The sequence below is a fragment of the Antrostomus carolinensis genome, unplaced genomic scaffold (assembly GCF_000700745.2).
Source record: "Antrostomus carolinensis isolate BGI_N321 unplaced genomic scaffold, ASM70074v2 scaffold693, whole genome shotgun sequence".
Taxonomy (NCBI): Eukaryota; Metazoa; Chordata; class Aves; order Caprimulgiformes; family Caprimulgidae; genus Antrostomus; species Antrostomus carolinensis.
Genome location: NW_010305623.1, coordinates 18,405 through 33,768, shown reverse-complemented (window position 1 = coordinate 33,768; position 15,364 = coordinate 18,405). Strand labels below are relative to the sequence as shown.

General features: G+C 39.3%; 1 protein-coding gene across 1 annotated transcript in view; it reads left to right on the top strand.

The window, feature by feature from the left end:
* The window catches only part of ITGA8 (integrin subunit alpha 8), a 92,641-nt gene extending 77,656 nt beyond the window's left edge, over nucleotides 1-14,985 (top strand). Inside the window, exons 20-22 of the mRNA XM_010164829.2 lie at nucleotides 3,478-3,579; nucleotides 13,230-13,352; nucleotides 14,598-14,985. Coding sequence (XP_010163131.2) covers nucleotides 3,478-3,579; nucleotides 13,230-13,352; nucleotides 14,598-14,684 — 312 coding nt within the window. The 3' untranslated portion in view covers nucleotides 14,685-14,985. The remainder of the gene's footprint in view (nucleotides 1-3,477; nucleotides 3,580-13,229; nucleotides 13,353-14,597) is intronic.
* Nucleotides 14,986-15,364: the final 379 nt, after the last annotated feature.

Sequence of the window (15,364 nt, the reverse complement as noted above, 5' to 3'; positions counted from 1 at the left end):
TGGAAAATAATTAATATGATAAGGAAAAATTATTTTTCAGAACACCATCTCATAGGTGCTTAGCACCATGAAAGTGTATAAAAAATGCTTATTTGCCAAGTCTTATATTAAACTGGTCTAATTTTTCATTTCAAACACTGTTGAAAGAAAGGGTAGTTCCCATTCATTAGATGCCATCTATGTTAAGGAGGTGATTTTACTATCCCTGTGTAGTCATTTGAGGCAGTTTTCTTCATATTGCTCATACCTAATATAAGCCCAAAGGAGAGGTTAAATTTTCTGATAATAAACGTTTGGCTGCTCCTCATATTTTAAAAGAACAAACTTATGGCATAGCCAAATGAGTTCCAGAAGGCAATAAATGTGCTGGCCTCATGTCACTAGTAAACACTCACATATCTGAAGAGAAAAAACAGTTTTTTAAGAAGAGAGAATGGACAAGGTAAATACCAGAACTACCACCCTGGACTTCAGGACAATGGCCTTCAACCTTTTCAGGGATCTGCTTGGAAGAACTCCGTAAGAGATGATCCTGGGGAAAAGAGGAGGCCAGGAGAACTAGTGATTCTCCAGGATCACCTCCTTTAAGCTCAAGAACTGTCCATCCTGACATGCAGGAAGTCAAGGGAAGCCTGCATGGATGAACAAGTTGCTCCTGGTAAAGCTCAAACATAGAAAGGAAACATAAAAGAAGTGGAAGCAGAGTTAGTTGACCCAGTGCAGAGGCTGGGTGGGGAATATACAGATAGTGTTTGACCATGCAGGGACGGAGTTAGGAAGGTAAAAGCCCACCAGGAGCTGAGCCTGGCAAGAGACTTAAAGAGCATCAATGGGGGACTGCTTCGAAGAGCTGCTTCTGTATGAGCAGCAAAAAGGCAGCTAGGGAAAATACGAGTCTTCTGCTGAGTGGGACATGGAAAAGGCTGAGTTACTCAATGCCTCCTTCACTTCATCTTTACTGGTAAAATCTGCATACAGGAATCCGAGGCCTCTGCGACCAGAGAGAAAACCTGCAGCAATGAACATTTACCTTCAGTGGGGGAATACCAGGTTAGGGGAACATTTAATCCAATTGGACATACAAAAGTTGAAGGAACCGGACGAGATACAGCTACAAGTACTGAGGGAGCTGGCCAGTGTCAATGCGAGACCATTCTCAATTGTCTTTGGAAGGTCCTGGTGATTGGGGGAAGTTCCTGAGGACTGGAAGAAAGCAGATATCACACATATCTTCAAGGAGGAGTATCTGGAGAATTACAGGCTAGTCAAGCCACATTTCAATCCCTGAGAAGGTGATGGAGAAAAAAAATCTGGAAGCCATTTACAAACATCTGAAGGACAATAAGGTGACTGGGAGTTGTCAGTGTGGATTTACAAAGGGGGAATCATGCTTGACCAACCTGATAGGCTTCTGCAGTGAGATAAATTAGGTTCATCTTGGTCGATGAGGGGAAAGCAGTCATTGTTTTTTGACGCTGTCAAAATGAATGAAAATAGGTGGACAGAGAGATTCAAAACTGACTGAACTGCCAGGCTTAAAGTCTGTGGTCAGCAGCATGACGTCCAGCTAGAGGTTCATCATTGGTGGTGTACCCCAGGGGTCAGTACTGGGGCCAGTACTGTTTAACATCATTAATGACTTGGATAATGGGACAGAGTACACTCTCTGCAAGTTTGCAGATGATAGAAAAGTGGAAGAGTGATTGATACACCTGGTGCAACAGGACATTACAGAGAAAGGAAAAAAAATAAAAATGCTAGCAGGGAGGAAAATATGTTGTTTAATCACATAGGAACCAAGACTTTTCAATTGAGCAGAACTCCTGAGTGTGCAAGAAGTAGAAGGAAGGAGAAGGATTTTTGAAGGGGATTTAAGAAGTGAGAGGGATGTTCCAAATACACTGGACTATTGGAAGCTGGTGCCAAAATGAAAGATTGCTTTACTTTCAAGGCTTTGTCTTTCTGTAAATGAGTAGTCAAATACTGTGTTGAATTCTGGTCATCATATTTCAGAAAGGATTGAGCAATGGTAGCAAAATGACCAAAAAAGGTAGCAAAAATGATTCAGAGTTTCTGAATCAGTTCAGAAATATTCTCGTATATAAGATTAAAATTGTGTCACCCCAAATGTCAGTTGCAGAGATGGAATTAGAAGCAGGTTTGTTGACTTCCAGAAGAGCATTGTAACCACTCAGCCATCCTTCCTTGATATAAAAACAAGAAAAAGAGGACATAGTCAGAGTGCAGGATCTTCTGTCTGTAACAAAATAACATTCAGTGAAATAGAAAGATGTCAAATTCAAAGTGAACGGAAAGATTTACTTGATACCTGATATATTAACCTTCAAAACTAATTCCAGTTAGATACCAGTGCTGCCAAGAGCTAAGCAGGATTCAAAATATGTATGTGGAAAATATTTGTATCTTTGTATTGTAGTAAATGTTGCAACCATTGAAATTCTTCTAAGGGACGTGCACTTTCACATGTCAGCACTTAAGCCAGTTCATAACAGATTTAGGCAGATATTTTTCATACCAGCACTTAACTATAGGCAGTTTGCACAGAGTGGGAAATTATTGTCCAGGTCAGAACAGCACAATGAGACACACAGTTGGTCAGATGTAGTGTGTCGGTGCCTTCCTGGCTTCCAAATAAGGTGAAAGCGCTAATTAAAATTCACAGCATGAGCTAATACGGTGTAACAGTTTTTAGTCATTCTAAACCAGGGAAGGTAATGCCTAATCTAATCTAATCTAATGATATTTTATAAATACAAGCAAGTATAAGTGAAAGACAGAGAACTGACAAAGAGATACATTTTGTTTTGCCTGCACATCTTTGGGTGCTTAATGAGAGCTATACAATTTCACCAGGCAGCCAGTTAAACATGACCACTATACATTCCTATGGCAGTTGCACAATGCAAGGTGAGTTGTTCTGGGTTTTTTGAGCCCTACTGCAATAGGAAATCAACCACACTCTAAGTGAAGTGCAAAGATATTTGTTCCTATTGCTGTTCTGTGATGGGAAGGAACAGCCATTCCTTTAATGCCATCAGGTTTGCTACCAGCCTGGTCTCAATGTAGGCTGGAAATTTTCTCAAGATACTTGCGTTTGTTATTGGGCTTGGTGAGTTGAGGCAAGATTTTAAAACATAGGCATCCCATAAACCTCCCTCCTGCTTCAAACTCACCAATCTCCTATTTCAGAGAGCAATATGAGAAACAGCTGTGTGTGTCTTTCTGCATATCTAACCCTTCTTCCCCATCTGAACATGCAGCCTTTGTATTGCAGCTTTGTGCTGTATTATGAGTTTGTCTTGTGGACACGTACAGGTCCCAGGATTGCTCTGCCCTTTACCAAAAAAAAACAGCTTTGCCTCAGGAAATCAGTGCTCTGTATTTTTGTTTATTTCTCATAATGCTTATAAGTATAAACATGTTTTTTAATAATTTGTGGGTTTTATGTAATTTCAGAGAAAGAATGATCTCTATACTCTTTCTTCCAATGTGTCCTTCGAAGTTAAGAACATGCCATATAAAGTGCAACCAGCAAAGCTCCCCAAGGGAAGCATAGCAGTAAGTAACTGAAAATGGTATCTTTGTGTAAAGCCCGTGTGTTGGGTCATTCTGATCACAACTGTGAAAGTTTTTATAGATTAAAATATTGAGATCGGTCTTTCCTGTGTTTCTAGTGTAAATTCCTGAAATAACATCCAAAGGAAATACTTCTATCGCTTTCTGTGGAAGTTGCTGCTATATGATACTAATTCTATTTTTAATAATTTCTTGCTGCATTAATGTGTAGACTGCTTTATTGCAGTCAGGATGGAAATTGGACCCAGAAGAAAACAACAAAACTGTGAAAGCAAGTGTGTAATTACTTTGTCTGTGGTAAAAAAAAAGACTGGAGGAAATTTTTGTGCAAAATCCAAAATCTAGTTTCTGTCAGGTTTAGAGATCTCACTCTTCCCCCAGTCAGCAGTTCTCTCACACAAGCTTATGCATTATGTGTGGCAGCTTCTCTCTTATCTATATTAAGCTTCTCTGATACTCTGATTTTCAGAAAGGTCTGCATGCCCCTCTAGGGTTTCCACCTCACAGCACATCAGGTGCAAGATATTAAATTACCTGGTAATCCTTACAGATGTGATCGATGGATACTAAAGTACTTGATTTATTTGCAGAGCAAGATCTGTATGGCCCTGGATTATTATATGAAAAATTAATCTTGGAGGTATAAGTTTGATTTAATTGTTTGCTGGTGCCAAAGCGGTGGGTTTGGGGAGCAATTTAAAGGAATTTGCTTCTTCTAGTACCTAATAATGACATGGTTTAAATTTACTTTACTTATTTTGCCATTACTGATGGAAATAAGTAAAAGAAGAGTACAAAATTTGATTCTAGTATAAGAGCAATCTGAAATTTGAAGTCTTACTGTTCTTATCTTTATAAAGATCTATCATTTACAGGCCGCCTTTTAAAATGTAAGCTCAGTACAAACTTTTCCAAATTAAATTGTGGTGCAAATCACACAATCACAGAATTGCCTCTATTGGAAAAGACCTTTAAGATCATGGAGTCCAATCATTAACCCAGCACTGACAAGTCCACAACTAAACCGTGTCCCTAAGCACTATGTCTACAGGGCTATACCTCCAGGGGTGGGGACTCTACCACTTCCCTAGGCAGCCCATTCCAATGCCTGATAACCCTTTCAGTAAAGAAATTCTTCCTCATATCCAATGTAAACCTCACCTGGCGCAACTTGAGGCCATTTCCTCTTGTGCTGTCATGTGTTGCTTGGGAGAAGAGATCGACTCCCACCTCTCTACACCCTCCTTTCAGGTAGTTGTAGAGAGCAATAAGGTCTCCCCTGAGCTTCCTTTTCTCCAGACTAAACAACCCAGTTCTCTCAGCCGTTCCTCATGAGACATGTACATCATATTAGCAGCCTTCCAATACCTGAAGGGGGCCTACAAGAAAGCTGGGGAAGGACTTTTCATAAGGGCAGTTAATGACAGAACAGGGAGAAATGGCTTTAAACTGGAAGAGGGTAGATTTTGATTAGATATTAGGAAGAAGTTCTTCACTGTGAGGGTGGTGAGACACTGGAACAGGTTGCCCAAGGAAGTTGTGGATGCCCCCTCCCTGGAAGGGTTCAAGGCCCGGCTGAATGAGGCTTTGAGCAACCTGGTCTAGTGGAAGGTGTCCCTGCTCATGGCAGGGGGGTTGGAACTAGATGATCTTTAAGGTCCCTTCCAATCCAAACCATTCTATGATACTATGATATCAGTCTGTTGCGATGTAGTCATAGGGAACAGAATATTTTCTTATATGGAAAACCAAAATAATAATACACTTTACAGCTTACGTCTAATTTAGAGGATACAGGCTATAAAGCTTTGTTTTGGACAAGCACACACTGAATGGTTAATCGATACTTGCTCTGGGAAGACATAATGTGAAATCTTGGTCCTGTATGCTCAGTGACTCCAATTCCCAACATCAGGAGAACCATGATTTCACCAGAGAGGTTTGATGCCATATTCATCCAGAAGGGTTCAAAGGCTCCAAGCTAACAGATATACTCAGGCTCCTTTTATATTCTCGCAGCATGTGTTCCCATACCAGAAACACATGTTGTGCATAACTCTGTTGATAGTGGTGCCTTCATCTGGACTGAAGTGCTTTACCCCAGGTGATAGCCTGCTGTTCTCAACAAGTGTCAGATGATCTACCAAATGATCAGATAAGCATTTTATTCTCTGAAATTTATTCTCTTACTCCATCCAGTATGATGCTTGTTATTTGCTGCAGATGATTTACAGCAAAATGCCTGTAATGGCAACTGTAAAATGTTGAAAAATGATAGCACTTTCATGTCGTTTCATATCTGGACATGGCAGTGGATGCTTGCCAGCTCTACAGCTTGCTGTGTTATATGCACAAGCTCTTTTGATGTTCCACTTGCAAGAAGAAATATTTGCTTGAAGTTGGGCAATGCTTAATATTTTTGCTCCTTCTGAAACAGATCAATGGTTGTGTTTTAAAAGTTTCCAAAGATTTATTTGGAAGTTTATGGTTTTCTTTCAGACAATGCAAGGGTGGAAGTGGAATAAAGATTTTAATATTTTGAAACTAATTGTCAAAAGTATATATTTAATAATCAGCTAACACCTTACAGTTCATATAGTGAAGAGAATATATTCTAAAAGAACAGATCATATGTCCTTCATTTAACTCATGCAGCACTGGCTTCAAATTTTGCAGGCTGATATCTACATTTAATTTCAATGGTATAAATAATCCCATACATATCAGTAACCTACACAGTCACAGAATCATAGAATGGTTTGGGTTGGAAGGGACCTTTAAAGCTCATCTAGTACAACCCCCTTGCAGGGAGCAGGGACATCTACAGCTCGATCAGGTTGCTCAGAGCCCCGTCCAGCCTGAACTTGAATGTTTCCAAGGATGAGGCTTCTGTCACCTCTCTGGGAAACCTGTTCCAGTGTTTCACCTCATTGTAAAAAATTTCTTCCTTGTATCTAGTCTAAATCTCCCCTCTTTTACTTTAAAACAGTTACCCTTGTCCTGTTGCTACAGGCCTTGCTAAAAGGTTTGTCCCCATCTTTCTTATAGGCTCCCTTTAAGTATTGAAAGGCAGCTATAAAGTCTCCCTGGAGCCTTCTCTTCTCCAGGCTGAACAACCCCAACTCTCTCATCATTTTGTCATAGGAGAGGTGTTCCAGCCCTCTGATCATTTTTGTGGCCTTCCTCTGGACCCACTCCATGTATGTATGTGCTTACATACTTGCAGCACTGAGGTCTTTATTTCCATCATCATGGAATATAGGTCTATATCTTGAACACAGAGTCATTATACATAGATGTGTGAAAAGTTGTGTAAATGTAAGAAAATCTGTATCTTTTATAGTAAAATATTAGAGTGAAAATGGCATCAAATAGGAAATCAGCTTGGAACTTCATGGAGCTTAAACCAAAATCCACTGAAATCAATAAATGTATTTCTGTTGATTTTGATAGGCTTGGAATTACAACTATATATTGTAAAACTTGTTGAATTTCCTTGCTAAAAGCTGGATCATTCAAGAGAAATTGTCATTTTTTCTTAGAGGTATTATTATGGTAAATAATACCATCCTCCTTGATGAATTTCTTATGCAAGGTTAAATACTTCTTTTTATTATAAAAAATACAGAGTTAGAATAAGCAGTAATTTGTTCCATTTTAATTAATGATTCTTGATCCAGTTTTGGAGTTTAATAAAACATGATTGCTTTTCTAAAATGCTTGTTGGGATCTTCAGAGGGGATACCTTTAGTATAAACTCTTTGACCAGTGTCCTCCAGTGAGTAAAACTGATTTTAGACTAAGGCTTTTAATTCTATTTTAGCTATTACATGGTTACGAGTACTTTCATTTTAAATGTGCTTATATTCCATATAAATATATTTGCACAAACATTTATAAAGTGTAAACATAAATGTCAGTATTTATTATTTGTGACACTCAAGCTCAAGTGAGGTTTTACTTTCTTTTTTGAGCATTTTTTTCAGAACATACAAGAACATCATGCTCAAAGGTTGGATAGGAACATGTAGGAGCACTAAAGAGTTCCTCTTTCTCAGTCTCTGTAAGCAAAATGAGTAAGGATTAGAGGAAGATCATCATGGGTAGTAAAAGGGGCAGCATTAGAATAATAACTAATATAGTTGCTGTTTCTTAAAGTAGCGGATTAAACAATGGAGAAGTAAATTTTCTTTTTTTTTTAAGTGTGTCTTTTAAAGGACAAGAGTGGAAAAAATAGCTTTCTGAGAATTTCACTAGCAGTCACTGCATTCTGACCATTGATGCTGGATGTTTGCACCAGTAATACCCAATTCTCATCTATCCACAAGGACCTACTGATGAACCAGCAGTTTACCACACAGGCTGCTCTCTGCATTGTGCTGCCTTCCAGTGGAATCAAAGAAAATTCTGAAGCTACACTGAGTAACACCAAAATCAGGAGCAAAATCCAAACTGTAAAAAAATCAGTGGCAAAAAAACTAATATTTCTTTATTTACAATGTGCTTAACTGTGGCCCATTAAAAAGAGAAAAATTAAATCCTCCCTATAGAATACCTTGATGAGCAACAAGTGACTTTCATGGAGCCACAACAGTGATTCTGAAGCTAAGACTATCAGACAGCATCCATGCTAAGACATGTTGGATTTTATTTCGAAAGCAGACAAAGTCTCTGTCTGTCATTCTCAAGTTGGCTTCACCCTCATCTTGGTGCTTGAGGCAGATGGCATTCCTTGTCATCCCTTTGCATATAAAAGGTGTGAGACATTCAGCAGTGTGAAAGGCCAAAAGTCAGATGGCTCCTCTCAAGTCTGTTAGGTGTGCTTTTCACCAGCCTGATGGAGAAGCAACCACTGTTTTCAGTGCTCAGTATAAGAAGGTCTTCCAGCCCTGAATGGAAAGGAAAGCCAACCTGCATCTAAAGTACATTGCCAACATGCAACACTTGTGTAAAAAATCCACTTCTTCATATTGGCCACCTTAGATGAAAACAGATAAATCCCTCCCAGAACGTTCCCTGGCTGTGATCCTGGAGTACTAAACCTACCACATGGAGAAGAACAGAAATCCAAGCTGAATAATGCAAACTTGTCTTAAATCAAAATCATATGTAAAACTGTTGTGGACAGCATGGGGTGGAGGAGGGACAGTCTTTGTGGAAATGGTGAAATGGGGCAGGCAAAACTGAAGGGATGCTTTGTTTCTTTCTTCTCCTCCAGCTTCTGCATCAACTCTGTGGGTGTTCAGGGTTTGCAGTGTCAAACTCTTTACCAGTAATTGCATTAGTAGCTCTGCGAGTCTTTGTATAGAGTATAAAACATGGCAGCCCAGGGGCATTATATTCTACTGGTAATGTACACAGGCAGGAGTGAGGCTGACGACTACATATAATCCTCTGCTCAGGAAATAAATCTCAAGTACTTAGCACAACCCTCCCCTTGCTTTCCAGACCTAAAACAAAGAAGGATTCATGGCAAAAGGGTGTGGGTGAAGCAAGATGGTTTTAAGATCTTAGCAGGCATATATTTCATTAGCCATTGGCCTCACTCCTGCTACAAGAGGAGAGAGATGTGACAGCTTTGCAACAGCATTCTGCTTGGTACAGGATAGACCTAATTCCTGCTGTCCGTTTTACTCATTGCTGATAATCAAAGGATTACAAACATGATGCTCTGCACTTCGGTAAGATTGCAGTTTCTTGTTTATATTTCAAAATTCGTCAGGCTCCAACTGAGCTACAGAAACTACACTGTAAATTGCCCTTTACTGTCTGAAAAGGCTGAATGATAGAAAAAAAGAAAGAGAGAGGATTATGAACTCATGCAGTACAAGGAAGCTTGAGCATTGCTACACCACTCGTAATTGGTTACAGGGTGTCCTCAGGAAGACCCAGATGTCCTTATCTGGACCCATGCTGATAGGTGCTCTGTAGGTATCACAAGAAGAGCTAGGTTGCCTTCCTGTTTTCATAGACTAAGAGGAAAGAAAAAACAACATGCAAATGCAGCAGACATCTAGGAAGCGGTGCATAAAAGACATGGAATGGCTCTGTAGGTCCTTGTAGTTGCATAAACTACTATCAGCTTTATCCAAAGCCTAATGAAATCCACCATCCCTAATGAAATTGACTGTTTCCACTGATTTCATCAGGATCTCAAACATGCTTTGAGGTCTGGACTGACCCCATCTAATTTTGAACAGTGTACTGAAGCACATTAGTTAGAAGTGTAGTTGCTGTGCGCCTGTGCAATCAGTAGGCAGCCTTATGAACAATTCAATCCTAGACAACACTAGGCAGCAGCTTAGCTCACCCCTGTCTGAGAGCACCTGTGTTGCTGACATCGTTGCTTTAGATCGGATGAAAGTGGACTTGGTGCCTAAGGAGACAACTGTGGTTCAGTCAGATACTATCTTAAGAAATCTGTAAACAGAAAATCCTTACTACAGAAGTACCTGCCCTTTCTGTTAATTTCCATATTCAGGATGTACAGTTTCAGTAGACTGTCCCTCTACCAACCCAGCCATAGCTGGCCAGACACTTGCCAGAATCTTTTTGTTCTGGTTTGCTGATGTTGTACAGTCCGGCCCAGAGCCATGATGCTGACTCCGTTTCCTGTTGCATTTATCTCAGTCACATTATACCACCTAGGAATTTGGCTCAAGCTATCAATACCAGAAATGGCTAAATCAATTTTTTGCAAGCACTTGGGTCTTCCCTTGGGTTTGATCTTACCATAAAATGGAGTCGGTCATTTTGTCAAACTTGAGAGGACAGAAAGCCCTGCGTCTTGCTGTTGTTAACAAGTATTTGTTAAGATGGTTGTGGCAAGTGGTCTATCACTTTACTGCTCCAGCTCCACAGCAACATGCTCAGATAAGTGATAGTATTAAAACAGAAACTGTAGTGAAGCTCAAACCTTACATAAGTAAGGTGTGTACACTGTATGTTGATAGTTTCAGATCCTTTTCAAATAATAATTTAAAAAATTATACCTTCTTGCTTGTGGTACCACAGCCTTTGCCAGCGGAGGAAGCACACAGTGTGGATGAGTTGGTTTTTTTTTAAATTAACCTCAGTTTTTGCTATCTTGGAGCCCACTGAATTTTCATCAGAACTTCCCAACTCATGCTACATGTGATCAAGTCTCCAAGGCTTGCCTCGGGGCAGCATTCATGAGAATTTTCAAGCCATAGAAGGGAGATGGTTTCTTCCTTGGACAGTCGAGTGCATTGCCTGCTACAGGCTTTGTGCAGCCCATCATGTCTGCATCCCTTCTGATTTCCCTGGTCAGAAATGCTCTTACTTGCATTCATCTTTTTTCTTTAATGGGCTTTTCTCTGGGAGGACTCTTTGATGACAGTTCAGATGACCTTTTTCTCTTTTTCTCTGCCCTTGCATTTTAATGCCAGTTACAGTACCACTCTGAGACACAAGGAGAACCATTCAAAAACATTTTGTCCTTACTAAATGAGTACTGCACTGTAATCTAATGATACAGAGAGCCTATGAAGTTAAGAAGCAACCCAAAGAGGAGGCTGGTAAAGGGAATGGTATCCCTGCAGTGGCATAGTTGATCACACCAGCAAGATACCTTTTGGGACCCAGGGGTGGGATTTCATGGGTTTTTTTTAATTCTGTTTGCCTTGAAATATTTTTTTCTTGCTTTAATTGGCTAAGATATTTATTCTTTGTATATGCTGTCTTTTTGAAGTCTTTTAGAGTAATAACTATTTACAGCTGCACCAGAGAAGCATATTAGCTGAATGCATTTGTTAGATCAACAATGGTATGGCCAGCACTGCAGGCACTTAATCTTCAGGGTACAGGTCAATGTTAAAGTGCTAATGCCAGAAGGACTAGGAAGTGTCTTAGAATTTTCTGTGTAACCCTCAGTGTAAGCTTGGGTAGAAGGCAAGAGGTATCCCACATACAATGTTTGTCCCTAATTTCAACTATGAACTGTGTCCCGTAACAGTGAGGGATCTTACAAAGAATATATACATCAGTAGACCTCACCAGACTGGCATCTTCCTAAGCATTGTGTCAGAACAGAGGACAGTTGGCTGCACAGATGAAGTAAGTTGGAAAGGACTATTCCAAAGTATCTTCCAGTTAAGCTAGTGCTTGCAGAATGAAAAGTCTGGGAAAGTATGCTGATCACGAGAAAGACTGAGAGAGGAAAGGGCTAGGTGTTGCAGAAAGGCTGAAATTTGCCATCTTCAAGGAGAAAAGTGAAAGACACAGAAATGGAATTAATTTTGAACTGGACTACAGAGTCAAGTCCAGTCTTCAAACTTAGTATGCTGTTCCATGAATGAAAAAATAAGTGTTGTGCTAAATTTCAGGTGCATCAACCAGTGAGTTAATAGCAAAAAAACAAGTAGAAAGAGAATTTGTAAGGAGTGCAGATCAGGGACTGGACAATAGCCAAGAAACTTATTAAGAAGAGATTTCCTAGCTATACCTCAAGCACTGAAGAGGAAGATCATTTGAGAGCTTGAGTAATCAGTTTGCAAAGCGAACTGATTTCATCTTGTCATGAAAATACCTTCCATCTGTCACATACTTATCCTGTTTAAGGCAGACTAGGAGTAAATGAGAGAGGTCTAACAGAAAACCTGAGAGAGAAACAACTTCCTAGGCTAACAGTAAAGAAGAAAGTTTGACAAAATAAACTAAAACTGAAGGGACATAATTGTGGCTGAGAAGCTAAGGAAAGTTCATACTCTTTCCTTCTCACTTGGGAGCAGCAGAGAGAGAGCAAATTTCAATGCAATTGACAAGGAGCCTTCCAAGCAGAGATTGTAGAATAAATTTGATACAAGGTATGGAAGGGAGAGCCAAGAGGATGGCCCCAGAAGGAGAAATACAAAGGGTTATTATTACTCTTTGTCAAGATGAAGGTCTAAAGAGAGAAGTTTGCCAAGTCAATTAAAAGCTTTCATAACTCATAGACACCTGCTGCTTTCTAGAGCATCAGACAATGAGAGAGGGCATTTCATGCTTATTTCCCATTTAGGTAATAGTCTGAATGCTTGGCTGCTTTTAAGGAGTGTATCATCATAGTGTGTGTTGGGCTTTATCACAAGAACAATGCACTCTGCTTGAGTTTCATTTTGGACTGCCTGGCTGAAACGCAAGTCATAGAAAAAAATGTATACTGATGTGTCAGAAGGAATTAAAATAAGAATAACAAAGCTGGTATCTATTGTGGTTTGAATTAAGAGTTTGGGCTGAAGTCAACCATTGTTTCAGAGTAATTCAACATAAGTCAGTTACACTGGCCTGGATTGTAGCAGCATACATGTGAGTAGAATTTCGCTCCTTGAATGTTCTTGAAGCATCTGCGCAGAAGGGTATTTTTTGCTACTCTCTGTTAAATGAAAATTATTTATAAGTCTGATAAAACAAGACTTCTATATGTGTGAATCCTATTTCTAGTAATTATCATGAACAAGTGGAATTATCATGAACTTGCAGTAAATGAAGCCAACATGGGAGAATTCCAAGCAATATGTGTTTCTAATCTACAAAATGCTATTGAAGTGAATGTTTATAACTTCTGTATTCTACTGTCAGATTTGCTTTACTTGCTTAATTTTTGTTCATTTAATGTATTCTTTTCATTTCAGATCAGAACATCTGTCATTTGGTCCACTCCAAATGTCTCCTTTGTAATCCCTTTATGGGTTATAATACTAGCAATACTTCTTGGACTACTGGTACTAGCTATGTTGACCCTAGCTTTATGGAAGGTATGTTGCATTATTACTCCTACTGTTGCCTTAAAAAAACCCTGAAAGATACTGGAAGATACTAATAGATAAGAAAAAGAGAGCTTGGAATTTTGTGATCTTTAACAGTTTGGAGCAAAAGCAACAATACATGCATGTCTCTTTTGTTTTGGCATTTCTGACATGCTGGTGTCACTGATCTTTATGCAGGGAACTTGTTTTCAGAGTCCTCCTTTACTACTAAAGTCTGGTTATAAATGGGCATACAGCATTTGGCTGTTTCCCAAGATGTATGATCCTCTTTTTCAGGATGTTTATGTTCAAAAAGAAGTGACTCTAACTTTGTTTTCTCTGAATACTTCAGGGAATTCCATTTTTTTCAGCATGTAACAACACTCACAGCTTTGAGAATTAATTTTTGGAAGATTTCCTTTTATATTAGTATGTCATATCTTCTTGTTTTGAAGTTTTCTAGTTGTGTGTTGGTTGTTACACTCCCTTCACAAGTTTTAAGATAAGTTACTGGAAACAGCTATGTTACAGGGAGCCAATGCAGATTTTGGCTATCCTATCAGTTCCCATTAAAAAAAAGAAAAAAATCCAGTTAGGATATGGCTCATCTGCCTTTAGCTGCCTAAAGGTTACGGGGTAGGAGTCCAGCCTATGCTAACTTTGCAGATTTGCCTAGTCATTTAACAACAACATCAAAAAGCTATGTCTAAAACATGGGAGGATGAGAGAAGTTACCTTTTCGTGGTACTCTGCTTTGACCTTTTGTGAAGCCTACATAACTTTCAACCTTTCAGCCAAAAGAGTAACTTTTAGACAGTTAAACTTAGTGAGAGGAATCTCATCTTTTGTGATCTTTAGTCTAGGTGAGAACACTGTCCTGTGCATATTTCCCAACACATATTCCACCTCTGTTGTTATTACTATCTGTCAATCTAAATATCTTTTCTGAATTATCGTGTCTTGCTGAACTGAAATTAGCAATTTTCTCATCAGAGTCAGTCAGCATCAGCATTCAGACCGCCTTTACATCTCCTGCAAAGACAGCTTTCATTTGAATTTTTAAAGCTATACTTTGGAACTCAATGCCTTGCACCTAAGACTTTAGTTTTTCATAGGGAACAATTTGAATAGAAAAAAAAAGCTTCACATAGATCATGCCCAGCCTTTCAAGTTGACTGAGTGAAGACTCAAACTGCAGCTGAGTTGTGGTTGTCTTACCTTGACAACTTTGTTTCTGTTGATTGTTTTCTGCAGTGTGGCTTCTTTGACCGAGCTAGACCTCCTCAAGATGACATGGCTGACAGGGAACAACTGACAAATAACAAGACTACTGATGCATAGAAGAAGAGAGTGACAGTTCAAGTCAGAATCTTGCCTGAGACTAGAAACACAACGGGGACTAAATGAAGGATTCCTTCCACCAGTCTTCCTTGGTACCTGCAAGTGACATGGTGTAGTAACCTGATCTGCAACATCCTGAGAACATGCCACATGATGGCCATCCTTGCCAAAGCAAGCAGCGTTATGACTGCCTTACAAACATACTCACCAGTGAACAGAATGTTTATCCCATATTCCAGTCATTCTACATTTCAGCAGATGCTTTTGAACACGTGTGGTATACTGAGATGCTTCCACAACACCTGCATTGCTGTATTGTCTAGAAGATGGACCAGGACAAAACTTCTGAATGCTACTGTATCATGCAGAATACCTTTGTCACCTCCCTAAGAATAAGAACTTTTATGAAATTATGGCTCAGGAAGACAAGCAATATATCAGTACTGTGAAAGTACTTCTGAAAAACAAAGGTAGTCTATGCAGAACTTCATAGATGGGGCACAATTATTTATTTTTCCACCTTTTCAGGATAAATATCTGATATATTCAACTTAGATTTTGAGAGAAATAAAAAAAAATAGAAATCATGTACTACCTTGCATGTAAACAGAAAAGTAAGCCCATTGTATACACAGAACACATCTTTATTGGCTACAAGATGTTTTGCAAAGCAGATTTAT